Raw genomic sequence first — 17065 nt, forward strand, 5'->3', positions numbered from 1 at the left:
TTGGTAAACCAGGAAATCAGCCCTACCTAAATGTAAGAACAGAAGGCATGTAGACATCAAAAAGTGGATGTTTCCCTCCCTGAAAGCCAGCTTCATTGCAGTACTTGCTTTGCTTGCAGGTCTGGTGTTGCCACATGCGGCCCCTCAGCGAGGTTCAGTCTGCCGATGCTAATTTCCAAAGAGCGGAAGTGTCAAGGAAAGAAAGGGTGAGAACAGCTGGCCTTGCATCCGAGATTAGTTCACATAAAAAGGTTGCGAGGGGATTACACTTCTCCAGATGTCTTGTCACAGTAGAGGGTAAAAATAGAAACTGAGAGAGCAGGACCGGATCAAGGAAAGAAAAATGAAAGATTATATCAGTAGTTCTGATGGAATATTGAACATTCCAAGGCTATCTTTTGAAAGGATGCCTAGAACGCTGAAGCCTCGATGCCGTGCAATCCAAGGGGCCCCCGGGATCTTTGCAAACTCAGTACCGAAGCGTCTTGCTGCAGTCACAGCATCTGATGCCGTAACGCTGTTAGTCTTCAGTCATTGGCGAGTTTGGGCCCCTTTCGGCACTGGCACTAAGGTGCATTCGTCACATTTTTGTTATAACTATGAGGTTGAAAAAGTGCGACCGATTAAAGAAGTTGAGAGTGGATGAACAAAGTCATAGAATACCCTGGAGGAGGATGAGAGTGGCCCTGCCGCATGGTGGTAAGCCTCAAATCATTTCCCACCACACCCACCAGCTCTGCTTCATGAGATTGAGGAAGACACCAGGGCCCAGTATCCGCTTCATCACACCTGTGGCTTTATGTTCTGATACCTTTCAAACAAGGACATGTCTTCCTTGTGACATCTTTTATCATTTGCCACTTCATCAAGTGATAGGGTGGATACCCTGCCATTTTCCATTTGCTCATTCAGAAAATACTAGAAATATTTGGTCCCTAAATAGTGTACCACTGTGGAATTTAGGTATCCATGACAATTAGATCTGCACTGCCTGTCTCTAGGTTTCTCTACTTCAAAGTGGGCGGAATATCTCAATAGCATCTACTGCTGTGCACAGATGTTGAATCAAATACTTGGAAACTATTGATCTGTTGGTCAATGTGAACTCTCAGAACTAGCACACCAAAAATTAACATATTTATACTGTCACTACTCTACCAGTCCATGTGAGATAACCACACAGAATATTTAGGACCATGTAACCAGCTAGACTTTGGTGTCTCAACAAGACCTCCACACTAAGAACTCCTCTCAATTATTCACAATTTACGAATAAAACCCATTACAAAGTAACAAGGGGATTCGAGCCGGAGCTGAGCCAAGGAACCGCTCTGGCAAAAAGAGCCAATGAACAAGGTAGAATTTCACAAGGTGTCTTGCAAATTGAAGCTTCTCTGCTCCCCCACGATGATGCTGTTTGTGAACCAAGAGGCAAGTTACTTTTCATGTGTACCCTATATCTAAATTCTTATTATAGCTGGAGCAACATTATAGGCTACTGAATCAAACACAAGAGGTGTTGTACAGTGCACACCCTGAACTCAAATATTTGAAGGTGTTCTCATATTTGATAATTTTCTCATATTTGATAATGAACAAAAAAGATCCTCCAAGAAATCCAGTATTTGCCCAGGATCACCCCAATTGGTCAGGCAGGGAAGCCTGCATTGATCCAAGATATTCCAGTTTGACACTGTGCAATTCAGCCACTAGATGGTGTATCTTGTCTCACGTTAAAGGGGTTTAATTGTCTTTTTGAAAATTCAAGAAAAATGATTTGAAATAAAAAAAGCTGTTTAATTGTCAGCATCTGAGATATCAGCATAACCAGGGGAGAGGATGTGGCCTAACGACTAGAGCAGTCGACCTCAAAGCTCGAGTCTCGGCCGGGACACTTAACATCCTGTGATTCTAGGCAAATCACTTAATCGCCCCATGCCAAACACAAATGAATATATCCATCTGTAATGTAACTGTTGCTCATGCAAAGCGCTCTGATACCTTCCTGTTGAGTTCGCGTTATATTAAACTCCCTCCAAAAAACTGACAAGCAGAATCATCTTTTTTTTTTTTGCGGTTTTGTATAGCACAAACCTTGCCCTACGACACAAGAGCATTTATTTGCAGGGCATCACGAGAAGCTGACCCAAGGCCTGGATTCAAACCTGGTCTCATTTTTTGCATGATCGACAGTTCTAGCCAACAGACCACGGCACCTCCCATAAATACGTGGCCCGTTTTAGTCTTGAGGTTCCATGAGGAACTCGAGCAGAGCCAGAAATCTAGCAAGAGTCTGGCTCGATCTTTCACCGGCACACCCACATCTATTCAACAGCACATCCATATAAAGTTCTAGTCATTCTGCATCCTACACCAACAGTACACAGCCCGTGGCACTGCAATGAGCACAGACCTGTCTTAGCTATGTAGTTGTCTAATCTATACCACTACGGAGACTAGGATAGGCCCAGACTCATGCTTCAAATTTATACAAAGTCCCTAATTAAATAACTAGAAAAGACAAGGAGTCTACAGCTATATGGAGATGCCAGTGACAGTGGCAGCTCCTCCGCTAAGGTGTATGTGAAGTTGAAGCTCCGTTCCAGTCCATACACAGCCGTCAAAGAAGTCGGAGGCCCTGCAGAAGAGCACTTTAGAAAAGCCTGCCAGAATTCAATGGTAAGACCGGAAGAAGAGATACTGTGCCGCCCCATAACACAGAGCCATCATCCATACAAAGTAAACCCTAAAGGCAGAGACAACCTGGTACAAAAGCAGAAACTTACTTACCGGCATGAGCAGGTGAAGTGTTATAAGACCTCGAAATTGGACGATATAACCAGGCACAAACAACAGGGATGTTGTGTGGAGATGTTGCCAGTCCTGCTGTGCACTAAGAACGCTACCTGAGCAGCACGTCCTCTTCATGGCGACTGAAGGCAGAGCAAGGTACAACACGGTTACATTCCTGAAGCCACCACCTTTGTTTGACACAGCAATGAAACAGAACATTGGTGCCAGGTGGGAGGCATGGATCGAAACATTTGATGACTACATAGACGCGCTTGAAGAAAAAGATGATGAGGAAATCATTAAATATCTAAAAAAAAACTTGCCAGTAACGTAGTGAAAGAAGTGCTAAAGAAAGTCTCACAAATGGATGCAATGTCGTATCAAAAGATAAAAGAAGCATTGGTAGTCATGTTCAATCGGACGCAAAATGTCGATTATGAAAGGTACATCTTCAACCAAGCACGTCAATAGGCTGGTGAAATGATGGATGAGTTTGATGAGATCCTTAATGCACTTATCAAGCACTGTAAGTCCTGTGATTTCTATGATGAATCCTCAGTGTTGTCTGTCCGACTCGTTCAGAAGACGAATATTGAGAGAGACACTCAGTTTAGAGAAAATGCCAATGGCTGCGAGGGCAGAAGAATAAGCAGATCCTGCAAGCTGCTGATATAAAAGCAGGAACAGCGTAAAATGAATCAGCACTATATCATAGTAAAGTAAGCATAAATGCAGAACAGATGTCCACAAGTCGATCGCTGTCAAATTCATCATACAAAGGTTCTTCAACGTCACTATCCAGCGCCACTGAAGAAGACATAGGTGCGTTGATGATATCTACCAAAGAACAATGTGCACATATGGGATTAACTACTTGCAAAAAAGATCAAAAATCAAATGAGACGCACTAAACGGAGCAAAATGTTTCATTTGGACACTGTCCTAAAATTACATTAACGGTGAATGGTTGCCCCATAACCTTCATTATAGACAGTGATGCGTCGATTAATATCATGCCAGTAGAGAAATGTAACAGTTTATCTCCTGTGCCATGCCATAACCCATCAAACACGAAGGTATTCATGTGGGCTATGTCCCAACCGTCACAGAGTCCAGGGTCATTTACAGCAACCATGAGACATAAAACAATGTCAGTGCAAGTGCCGATTCATGTTCTTCAGGGAAATTAATAAAGTGCATGCCTACTTTGCCACCTGCTGCTGACATGGGACTGATATCTCTCAACTATGACATCTGTGCTCAGTCTGAAATTGTGAGTCAGTTCCTATCGTTGTTTCATGGCCCAGGAAGGCTCAAGACAATAAAGTGCAACTTCATATTAATGAGGACATTCGCCCTGTTGCTCAACAGCACCCCAAAGTCGCTTTGGTCTTACAAGAAATTGTTGAGAAAGAACTGGAAACATTGTTCTAACATGACATCATTGAACGGTCCACTGGTCCTACACCATGGGGTTCACCCCTAGTTGTGGTGCCAAAAAAAGGGAAGTGAAGAAACAGTGCACATTTGCATTGACATGTGCCAAGCCAACAAAGCAATCAATAGAGAAAAGATATCCTGGTCCCCACATCGCGGACATGATCATGCAGCTGAACGGAGCCAAAGTAAACTCCCATCTTGACCTGAACAAAGGATACCATCAACTCGAGCTGGAAGAGACCTGGAGGTACATTACCACTATTTTGACTCATGTTGGTTTGTTCAGATACAAAAGATTGAGTTTTGGAGTATCTTCGGCTGTGGAGATATTTCAGGATGTCTTTCGCCCAGTAATTCAACCTGTCACACAAGCTTTCAATTACATTGATGACATACTGGTATTTGGGGCAACACAAAAGGAGCATGACAAGGCCCTTACACAAGTGTGCCAATTACTTGCTGGTGCAGGTCTGAGTTTGAATGTGAAAAAGTGTGAACTTCACAAAACCAAACTCAAAATCTTTGGGCACACATTCTCTGATGGGGGAACGACTCCTGACCCGGATAAAGTGCAAGCATTGTCATCTGCTTGCCCCCATAAGATATAAGCAAAGCTGCAAACCATTTTAGGCATGGGTAGTTATTGCTCAAGATACATTTGTGACTTTGGTACAGTGAGTGCCCCATTGAAAGACTTAACAAAGCAAAATGTCCCATACCGGTGGTCTACTGACTGTGACAAAAGTTTCAAAGACATAAAACTTGCGATTAAAATGCAACTGAAATGGCCTGCTTTGACCCCAAGTTACATACTGAGATCACAGTAGATACGATCCCGGTGGGTTTGAGGGAAATCCTTGCTCATCACAATGGCCTTCTGAAGGCCCAGAGACACACTGTAGCCTATACAAGTGGGGGATTCCCACTTCCTGTTTCGTCCTTAATCCTACATTCTTTCCTTCCTGACAGGTACAGTACCCCCACCCCCACTTGTTGCACTTCTGCTTTCGGAACCTGGGTACTGGTCCTTTATTGGTTCCTTGTCCCCCCTTCTCTTTTCTATGACATGGTAGCCTATGCCAGTAGAAGCTTGTATGAAAGAAAAAGGGCCAATTCTCGGCCAGAGAAGGAGTGTCTGGCTGTAGTGTGGGCCTGTGAACAGTTTCATGTGTTTTATACGGCAAATGTTTCACTAACATTACAGATCACCAAGCATTGCTCACTATTTTCGGAAAAACAAAAGCTAAGATGCCCCCCTCATATCGAGAGGTAAGGGTTGCAACTGAAAGAGTACGATGATGTGATTGTAAGCAAGCAAGATAAAGATGAAAACCTCGCTGACTACTTTTCACAAGTGCCACTGTTCAACGTCCAAAGGGGCTGAAGAGTATCTAAACTTCATTGTGAGGTCCAGCACGCCAGCAGCTCTATCCATTGAACAAATTATTCCTTCATATGAACGCAGATAAAGACATGCTCATCCTCAAAAACATCATTACAACTCAATCTTGGAAGAAAAGTGCTTGACCCTTTGCATCACCGGAAAAGGTATAATACTGAGAGGTTCGAGAATCATCATTCCTATGAGCCTGAGGTAGCAAAACATTGAATTGGCCCATGAAGGACACTGTGGCATTGTAGCCACTAAAAGAGCCCTAAGAGATGAGTGTGATTCCCTCACCTAGATGAAAGAGTTGATAAAGAGCTGAAAACGTGCCACCTTTGTAACTGTTTATCCTCAAAGGGGAAGCAGTATGCATTAAAAATGTCCGACCTTTCTGCACATTCCTGAGAGAGAGTTGGAGTGAATTATTTGGGCCTTTGGAAATGAACATCATCTCATGGTAGTCATTGATAAATATTCGCATTTTCCTCTGGTGAAACACTCGTCATCGACAACCCATGACAAAGTCATTGAGAGGCTTGATAGCATCTTCGCAGTGTGGGGCATCCATGATTTTCTCAATTCTGACAATGACCCACCTTTCAACAGCAAAGGATTCAAGGACTTTCCTGTGTGACTCAATGTAAAGCAGCAAAAGAGTACCCCTCTCCTGCCCCAAGCCAATGGTATTGTTGAACGATTCATGGGCACCCTGAAGAAGGTAATTCAGCGAGCATTGATAGAGGGAATCAATCTCAACCAAGCGATGTGTCAAGCCCTTCGTGCCAATCGATCAACTCCTCACTCCACAAATGGTGAGAGACTTGCCACCTTTCTATTTGGGAGAGCCATCAGAACCAAACTACCACAATGAACATCGGACCTATCGATGAATACCAATGAGGTTCATGTCACAGGCGCTTCTCGAAAGCGTAAGATGATAACATATGCTGATCATCGCTGACGTACTCAGAAAACAGTCTTCAGAATACGGGACTGGGTACTGGTCAAACAGAAAAGGAAGAGGAAAACTGACACTCCGTTTAATGTTGACCCTTTGAGGGTTGTAAGGTGCAAAGGACACATGGTGAGAGCTCATCGTCCTGAAAGTCAATCACAGGGACTTGTCACTCTTTAAACACCTACCTCTATGTTCGTCAGCTCCTGATATCACAAGTGAGGCAGCCCCACCTACTTGTCCAGATCAAGCATCTGAACCAATGTCATTGGTGCCTGATCAAGCTGCCCCTCATTACCTCATACCACCAAATCTGGCAGATCAGTGTGAGCACCTCGATGACTCACTGAGTAACTATGATGCTAATGCGGTCTGTACTTTTTATTTAACAAAGGAGGAGATGTAGTGTCTTGAGATTATGCGTGCCAGGGCCCTTGTGGTTCTGGGTGGGCTCTAAACAGGAATTACGTAATCTGCTGGTAGGTGTTACGGTGTGGGTAAAAAATTCATGACGCAATGCGTGCAAAGTGTGGTTGTATGTTGAAGAAAAAAAATTATATTGCAGAGCTCCTTGTGAGGGGAATTTCATTTGCATTCTCCTGGACAGGGGAGGACGCTAAATAAACTACATTAGCTTTAATACCCCCATTGTTCCTAAGTATATTTCTTTTTACGTACCCTTCAAAAATGTAGTTCCTGATCCCAGTATCTATTTTGCTGTCATTTTTGGATTTATTTGAATTATTACAAGTTTATTGCTTTGGGAATCTTATTGCGTTTTCACTAATGCTGTTTTGATACTGTTTAAATACTTGACATACATTTATTTGGGGATAAGCGCGCTGCTTTGTGCCACTGCTCCCAGAGGCTTAAACCTGAGGTTTTTCACTGATACTCCCTTTATATCTAACAAGACACTGGCTTCCTAGTTTAGTGAGAGCCATCTCCCAACCAAGAGTCCACCAGGTTTGGACAGCAGGTTGAAAGACCTACCCCCGCAACTGAACCAATAAACAAGAAAAACCCTATACCCAATTACCACACCTATTTATTTGAGCCAGGGCATGTCTGCAGACAGCTCTACGTGGTGTTCCCCAATGTGCAAACCTACAAGGCACACATATTTTGCACCAGGAGCAAAAGGCCAAGTAATTGGTGAATGTGCACTATATAAAAACATGCATCATAACAGACGAGAGGGGATAGGAAATGTAGCTTAGCGGCTAGAGCTGCCTTTGGAACTGGGGCACCAGGGTCCTGGTTTATCAAGGTTTGGCATTGTCTTTGCCCCATGTATGGGGGCGCAAAGGCAACAGAAAATCTAAGTGAGGATTATCAAGCCACACAAGGCCACCTTGCATGGCCCTGCATGGCTTGATAAATCTATAGTAATGCAAGGCTGTGCAAATTACTGCCTTGCTTTACTTTTCCCCAAGGGGGCATGCCATAGGATTACCGTGGGTGTTCCCATGCATCTACCTATGGATTTTGGCACATTCCCAGATTTGCAATTACTGGCGGGCCTGGGAACGCGTCAAAATGCTACGCCTCCCCAGGTGAGGCGTAACAAGGAGAACTATCTTTATTTCTCATCGTTTGTTTCCTCTTTCTACGCGTGCTGCACTCTGCAGCACATATAGAAAGGGGAACATGCCTCTGAGGATTGTTTCCCTTCCTGCACAGAAACAATCCTGCCTACAACGCAAGCATGCTTGCACCATGACACAAGGAGCTAGCAAAGGGTAGAAATGCACCATACAATGTTAAATATGGCACATTTCGGTTTCGCGAACCAAGGTGGCTTTCTGCGTTGCGCTGTGCGAAAAAATTATAAATATGAACTCAGGTTTGTATCCTAGCCTCAGCTCAATATCATGCAACACTGGACAAATAACTTAATGACTAAAAATGAATCGGTAATTTCTGATTCACATGTAAATTGTTCTAATGCCTTTGGAGCATATGTGCACTATAATAAAACTTTAAACGATAAAAAAAAATCGAAACTTCTCAAAGTTAGGCAGCATAATTCCAATTTAAGAGACCTCCACTTGCTTCTGCTTTATTTTATTAATTGTTTATTTATAAAGTGCACACAAGACAGTTTTCTTATTGCTGAGAACAATGGCCAGATAAGATCGGTGAGACCTCACAAAAGGAAGCAAAGGCAAAAGCTAGACAATTGTCTATCTTTGTCAGCTTGGGCGGCATTTTGTTACAAAGCGCGGCAGCCAGATATCGGAAGCTATGACAGCCAGTGTGTTCCCTCTCTTACACGTGGCTCATGTAGATAGTGCAGATTATCTGAGGGCAGTGATCAGACTGTAAAGTGCTTAATTTGCAAAAACATAAGTACCAGGGTTCTCGTCAGGAGGCCACTGTAGCTTGCACCAAAGATTGCCACTGCCATGCTGCCAATGACAGTAAAAACACAACTACTAACCATCACAAAACTTCAAATGTGATGATTCTGTCTATTTCAGGCTCCCAAGCTATAAGAATGGCTTGCATGGGAAAGTAATAGTCATTTTTAATGTATATTGAATTAACAATTAACTCTTGTTGAGGTCATCTCTAAATTAGTCAGACAGTGCTACCTTGTGGCAGACTGTCACAAGCGCCGGTGTTGACAATTAAGTGCAGGTGCCGCGCACCGGAAACCACTGGCTCAAATTAAGCACAGAAACTGTAGGATTTAGGTGCAGAAATTTTGCTGCCTGCACCTTATCTCCAAGACCGGCAGCATCACTGATAAAGCAGTCAACTATGGCACACCTCAATGTCTAGTCATAAACCAGACATCTCAGCAGACCTTGCAACAGCAGTGTCAGAATGCAGAGCAGGAAACAGTGGAACAACTAGACTCCAGCCCTTCTCCTGCTACACCCATAGGCTATGAAATGCGATCCCAGTCGCCACTCGCCACTCGCCAATCCTCATTCTTCATCAGCTTCAGGATAGAGTTCAAAGCCTTGCTCTTCAGCGGCATCTCATCACTGTATGCAGGGCTGTAGGTGGGCCGGGACCTGCCAGTGCACAGCACCGGCAGTTATAACAAGCATTGGCATAGCCAATAGGTCTCGCCTTTGGGACCTTATAAGTGTTTAGCCATGCCACAGTTGCATAACTAAATACTTATAAGGTCCCAAAAGCGAGACCTATTGGCTATGCCAAGCGGCCGTGCGGCTGCGAAAGTGAAAGTGATCAAACTTCAAAGCGGCCGTGCGTCCCCGAAAGTGAAAGTAATCGCGGTAAAGCGCGGCGCGCGTGCCCGCGCACATGCACTGTAGCTCTAGGCTGGCCTGGTAGCACTTTTTGGAGCCCTCACAAAAAGTCTCGCCAGACCAACGCATGTGCTGGGTCAGGCGAGACCTAAAAAGGAGGTGCTGAGACGGGTCCCGATCGGGCACTCAATTTTTGCCCTCACCCTCAGGGTGAACAAAACATCTTAGTTCAGCAGCAGTACCACCCTCCCCTGCCTTTGCTGTAACTTCAAAAATACTCGTTATAGTTCTTTCACAGTCTCATTTCGGGACTGAAGCATTTTCAATAGTCTATACTACGAAGCCGTAGTTTTTGCTTATCTATCTTACACAACTAACAACCATTGGCAAAGCCAATAGTTGTGGCTTGTTGTAGGTGTAATGTTACTTTCTGTATTATCTGCATGCAAGGACAGAGGCAGCAAATTACCAGTGAGACGGCACACTATGCTAAGCACAGATTTTTAGCTTATGTGTTTTAAGAAATGCCCAAATTACATCGGCCACGCCGCTTTGAGAGCCTCCCCAGTTTTTTTATCCCACTTAAAGCCCTGACCGTTTGACCTCACAGCCATCAAAGTACCTGAAGTCCTCCCGGACCCATCATCCCTGTCCCTACCCCAGTTTCCAAACCTTTCTCTGCACTGCCACCAGTACCGTCCTCCTGCCCCTAACTACTTCCTGCTCCCTTCCCCTGCTCCCCTCAACCTGCCCCACCCAACTCCCATCTGAATATCCCCCACCTCCTGAACACTGCTCAGTTGCAATGCAGCGTGACTCACGCCTCATAAATCAACATTAATTTATCTACACATGTGTTTAAAGACTAGAGCAAACTGATTGTTAACTCTTAACGCACTGTGCGAACGCCTACAGCACTGCAAGGTACATGAGGTAGACCACAGCATCTAGGGGGTGCTCTCTTGGAGACGCGGGCACCGAATATTGCCTCCACAGCATCAGTACAGACAGGAGAAGGGGCTCCGCTCCCATTTCCACTGGCAGTACTGGGAGCCACCGGAGAAATACACCCCTCTTCCAAAAATGTCCAGAATCCTGTGTCCTCTCGTGTTGTCTTCGTGATAGATTGAATATAGGCTATGTAAAGGGCCTCCGTCATGCTAATGCATTTGCCACGTTTGCCACATAATCTATAATTTGTTTCTTGATCTGCAAATGTTTACAAAAGAATGCTGCATCAAGCTCAAACACGTCCAAAGTTGCCAAAACCTGGGAAGTGGTCCTGCGCAATGGATGGCCCTTTGTAAAGGTTGGCTGGTCATCTTTCAGTTGCTTATTGCTGTATTTGATGGTGAAACCGGTACTAATTAGGTGAAATATTTGCCCAGACTGCGTTACCATGAATACAAATGACAAAATAATGAAGTGATACTACCACAAATCGGGCCGCTTTAGACCGCATAATTTGCCTTTTCTTGCCGCATGATTTAGTCACCTCTGCTGTATAATTTGCTCCATCCCTACCGCATAATTTCAGTGGCCCTGGCTATGTGAAATAAATGCCCCAGTGGAGTGTGTTAATGTTAAAAAAGGCTTATTTTGAATGGTGCATTTGGACGAATGCTCCTGTTTGGCCTTTGTTTGAATTATCCGCACTTCCCTTCTCGGTTTACAGTCAATCGCTGTGAAAAAATTACAATTTTGCTGGCATCAAAACACTACAGACAAGACTGACGGATCATATATTGGGTTTATATTTTTTTACTAGCGTCTGAGGGTTGGAGTGGGGGAGGGGTGGTAGAGGTGTATGTAAGTTATTGATGTAGTCTCTACATTAGTAGGTGGGAGTGGGTGCATTGTCTCTTGGGTAATGGAGGCACCTCTACTGAAGCACAGGGGGCGGGCATGCTGTTTGGAAAATTATGCGGTGCAGACTCTGCGGGGGTCGAAACATGGATGGGTGCGGGGTGCACCCTCTAATGGCGCGGTTGTATGGTTTAAGCACAAATCCATTCGTTCGGTTTCATCACTGTGTGAGGAGTCCCTCTCTGAGTAGCTGCACAGGTTGGTACCCTTCTGCACTGAGCATCGCTTCACTACCTCCGCATCCGTCCACTCTACGCCCCTTTGTTCTCACGACCCATTCATTCATTCAATGGACATTACTATAAACTGTGAACGGTATATTCATCTTGGAAATGTAAACGAATTGGCACATAGCCTCGACCCGGGGACAGATTATGCACGGGTTGGGGTTTGAATTTCACCAGCGAGAGAATGAGAGAAACAAAAGAGCTGCAATAAATCACGCGCCCGCCCTCCCTGTCTGCATCAGCGGCAGTCCCTGGCCCCTGCCTCTCCCCTGAGGAGAGGTCTTCCCCGCCTGACACCCCGTGCCTCACTCACAGCCACGTTAGCCCCGTCCCTGGAGGCGGTGCCCTACCGGCGGGTTTCCCTTTCTCCCTCTAGCGCACGTCAGCCTCGCTCCACTGCCCCGGCTTCACCTCGTCGCCATGACAAAGAAGGATGCCCCTGCCCCACACTTCAGCGCTGCCCTGTTCGAGTTCTGGCACAGTAGGGGATGAAATCATTTCAATGGCTCGTCCTAGGCTGAGAGGGTCCTGGACAGTGACGCTCATTGATAGACTTGGTCAAAGTATGCCCCTTCTCCGTTACCAACCCTTGTGCCCACTGGCAGGTGCCCACCCTATCTATCCCAGCTGCCCAAGCCTGCTTCTTACCGTGAGGTGCGGGATGCTCTTGCTGCCCTGGTGAGACATGTTTCTGCTGGTGACAGGCAGTGCAATCAGAGCCACGGCAAGAGAGGGAAAGTCCCCTTTCAAATGGGCATCAGCCTCGTGCGGATTCTAATGCCACCTATTGCGGCGGCAGCGGTGGGAGCGGGGGGCGCCTCTTCACAGAGCCGGCCGGGGCTTTGTCTGGAAGCGGCAGCGCCCTCCAGTGGCGGTCAGGAGTGCGTTCTGCTTCCCGTGAACATGGGCCAACTCTGCCTGTTGTGGGCAGAGCAGGGGCGTGATTTTTGAGGCGTTGGCCTCATTTGGGTTTAATGTTCGTTATGTAGATTTGCAGAGCCACTGTCCCCCGGGAGAGTATTAATCACATCATATTTAAAAGCAGTCATCCGCACACAAATGTCGAGTCTGGATGATTGACCGATGTCCGGATATTCATGTTATCATTGCTGTTTCATCACTTTATCATGTTCTCTTCCTCAAGTCTCTTTTTCTAAATAAAAACATGCATACAGCGTACCGTCCAGTCCCCTTCCTATCGCCTCCAATAATGGTGGCTCGTGGCGATGACAATGATGCTAGGTCAATAATCCTTCGCATGATTAATATCTTATTTAGGCCGTGCAGGACTAGGACCGGTGACCAGTAGGTCAGTGGCTGACCTCAGCAGCAAGCGCGTCATATCGGGTGACAGCAGCTAAAGGGTACCAAAGGGTAAACCGCTGATATATGTGATGCTAGATCAAACATCACACCAGGGCTGCTGTTTTTATTAATTTAAAGCATTCAGTTTCACCCCTGCATCACACGTGTACACATATAAACGAGCAGGCCTTGGCAAATAAAGACTGAGGACAAAGGCGCGTCCTGGCCCTGCAATGCCCCAGGAGAGAGCTCCCCTTGTGTTCTTCACCAGAAAATCACTTGTTTTAATAATTCTACAATAAAAACTCTCGCAATAAATAATACAAATAAAGCTGGTTTCATTGTTTTCTCACAGCGACCTCCAATAAAGGTTACCATGGTGATCGGGCATCTCCGGATAAAGGCTGGCTCCTTAGATCACGTGGGACAGTGGCCAATCATACGGTACGCTCCCTATTTTAGGGCCACACGCGGTGCCCGTTAGGTTCACAATGGGCTCCACGCAGTAGCTACATTCATGCGCCAGCGTCACCTCCCACTGCCTCCTCGCGCACAGCAGGGAACCAATTAAATTCTGTTTCGCGGCCTTTTCTGGTTAGAAGATTCTTCAGGAGCGCCTGTCTCGAGCTGGATCACACTCCATGCACTCTCAGGCTCTGTCTACAAAGCGGCTCCGGGACCTGGGCCAGAAACGGAGCCCCAGTCTTGGCAATGGAACCGCTGGCGGAGGCAGGCGGTATCTGGTCGGCCAGCAGCCACTCAAATTGCACACCTTTAAAGGCCACAACACTGGCGGGGAGTCCTCTGCTCAAAAAGTGCTGTCCACCTTTTAATACATATTAATAACTTATTTTATATTGGATAATGCAACCACACCTGTACTTTATAACGCTAATGTAAGTCACGGCAATACAAAGGTAAATAACGACTGTCCCTTTAAATTAGTGCTTACCTGAGAACATCGTGTAATTTTTGTCTCTAGCCAGGTGGGTACATGACCACACAAGCCCCAGGTTTTAACTGGGGAAGGGAACTAGAGGCAAAGGGTGCCAGGAGCAGGCCAGCCTCCAACACACGCTATTATACACAAACGAGGCCGCTCCCGGTATTATGACCTAAAGGTGCTCACGGTTAACTTGTGAGTGTGAGTGTAGACATCTCACAAAAAGTTAAGGACTGGCCTCACACACCACCTGGTGTCATGCTTCATCATCGGCAGTCCTTGCCCTCTAAAAACTTGGGGGCATATTATCAAGACAGGTGATAGAATTATCGTCGCTTTAGCGGCAGAAAACTGCCGCTAAAACGGCCATAATGGGCTTGATAATATGCCCTATGGAATTCCAATTGAAGCTCAGGTTAGATGTCCTTCACTTCTAACCTGGGCTTCAATTGGAATTCCATAGAGCATATTATCAAGCCCATTAGCGCTGTTTTAGCGGCAGTTTTCTGCCGCTAAAGCGGCGATAATTTTATCGCCTGTCTTGATAATATGCCCCTCAGTTTGATAGAGAGCGGGCATTCACCTGACGACAGGGATGCACTTCTAAACTAACTGGGGGCCCGAAGTCAGTGAGTGGGATTAAAAAACCATTACAGTTGCCAAACTAAATTTTAATGGAGCAGCTAACTGTATGGTATTAAAAACAAGTGAACAGTGATATGAGGAAATTTATTATCCCCTCGCCGTATGCAATTCGGTCGGAATTCTTTTCAGTAAATCACGATTTCGTCCTCTACACTTGGAATAAGAGTCTAATCACTGACAATTCAAGGTACATTTATTGCTGTAATTTATTCATAAGCATCCCATTCAAGTGAACGATGTATTCATGTTGATTCATGTATACCCTTACAGTTTCAACAAGTGAAAACCGAAGCATTCTATTAATCGTTCTTTCAATGAACCACAACTAAGACGGACCTCTACCCGAGTCCTTGATATTTTTCGGACCTTCAAGGTAAACTTATGACAATCCTATTAGATTATTGAAATAGGAGATTGCTGATCACTTAGTTAAAAAGTTTCCCCCTTAACCCTTGCAGAACTCACCAAACCTTTGTCCTGAAGAGAACCCACAAGAGACATCCTGGGTTGGGCGATCACGCAAGACTGTAAAGGGGGATTTTGTAATAATAAACTTTAGTAATCCCCATATAGTGCATAACATCTTATCAAAAGCCACCCTGCTCCCTCACACTGGCGAGGGTATTACCCTGCATTCACTGGGCTATTTCTATAAAGAACAGAAAAATTTACCCCACAGTGCTCCATGGGAGTTTAGAGCAAGTCATCCTGAAAGCCAGTTTTCTCAAGGTTTTGCCATCTCAAATCGCTTTCAGGCTCTGAGTAATTTAGACTCTAATGATTGACTGTACCCTGATGGATGCACTTTAAGTCTTAGCTTGGAAAATTTATCCGTTGTGGAGGGAGAGGTTATGGCATCAGGTGGTTCTGTACCAGCCACATGTGGAGAGACCACACAAAATGATACGTCCGCATTGGGGAGTGTCAATGATGATAGAGTGGATGCGACTGTCGGTGCCTCTCAAATGCCTCTTGGCACAAGTGTCCTTAGTTGGAATATAGCTGGACTAAATAATAAAATCCACGACCCTACCTGGAGGGACACTCTATTAGGCCATGAAATCATCGGCTTACAAGAAACTTGGGACACTGAAAACACCTTTCTACTGGACGGATTTTGTGCTTTTTGGTCACCAGCAGTGGCCTCCAATAGGGGAAGGGCTAAAGGTGGTCTTTTGACCCTTATTGCACTAACCATTGATGGCAAATACAGTAAAGTGGAAACGGGTTCGCCTTACTGTTTAGCAGTTGAAATTCATTCTAATTTAAATGGGATCTGGCTTATAGTAAATTTTTATAATTCATTTATTCAGAATATGCCTAATGAACATTTACGCAGTCTATTTGATTTTTTACAAATGTATAATGAATTTTGTAAAAATCCGTATTCGGTTATTGTGCTTGGTGATTTTAATGTTCATCCATGTTTTAAAAATTGTTTTATATGGGACAGTTTAGGTCCACAAGATCAAGGTAATTTACACTTTGAACACACACCACAGGGGACTTTTTTAGATGAGCTTCTAGTGGGGAATCATTTGGTTTATCCCGTAAATGACATAAATGAAACCCCGACCTTTAAAGGAAGTGGAATAGGATCCACTATTGACTACATCTTTGTTACATCCAACTTAGCTGGTAATGTAAGTCATTATAAGGTTAATTGGTCTACTCTTAGTGACCACAATCCCATCCAGTTAATTCTTACTGATGATCTTAAAAAAGGAATAGCGGATAAACCTACTGTCAGTATACTGGACATAAGGCCAACAGACCAAATGCGACGCCTGAAATGGTGTCAGTTGGTCCCAGAGGACTTCACCAAAAATTTGTGGGAGACGGTCGGGGATGAAATACTTCTATGTTCACAGGACGGGATTTGTAGTGATGCGGTTTTGACAGCTTATGAAAAAATCTGCTGTCAGGTGAACAGTGATCTTAAAAAAGCATGCAAGGATAAACCCAAAGTTGGGGAGAAATGGTTTGATCACAGCTGCTCATCCTCCCAACGGAAGCTTATGTCAGCTCTTAAAGCGGTTCCACCTGACAGAGCGGAAATTGCCATTTGCAGGAAGGCCTACAAAATGGCTCAGAAGAAACGTAAAACCGGAATTAGGGAAAATGCATGGAATGACCTCCTGTCTACTGATGTCATTAATAATAGTGCGAAATTTTGGTCCATTGTAAATAAACCTTTTTTTAATGGTAAAAGTCACACCGAGCTTGAATGCGGCGTCCAAGAGGATGTTTGGTATGCTCATTTTAAACAGGTGTATGATG

At 44.9% G+C, this 17065-nt stretch overlaps 1 protein-coding gene across 2 annotated transcripts in view; it reads right to left on the reverse strand.

Moving 5' to 3' along the window:
* Positions 1 to 17065, reverse strand: part of CRMP1 (collapsin response mediator protein 1) — a 207313-nt gene that overhangs the window by 171727 nt on the left and 18521 nt on the right. The window contains exon 1 of one of the 2 annotated variants that reach the window (XM_085642440.1): positions 12541 to 12690. The exons of the other annotated variant lie outside the window; for it this stretch is intronic. Coding sequence (XP_085498566.1) covers positions 12541 to 12579 — 39 coding nt within the window. The 5' untranslated portion in view covers positions 12580 to 12690. Of the gene's footprint in view, positions 1 to 12540; positions 12691 to 17065 lie in introns of those variants that run through there. 2 annotated transcript variants of the gene reach the window in all.

This window comes from Triturus cristatus, chromosome 2_2 (assembly GCF_964204655.1).
Source record: "Triturus cristatus chromosome 2_2, aTriCri1.1, whole genome shotgun sequence".
NCBI lineage: Eukaryota > Metazoa > Chordata > Amphibia > Caudata > Salamandridae > Triturus > Triturus cristatus.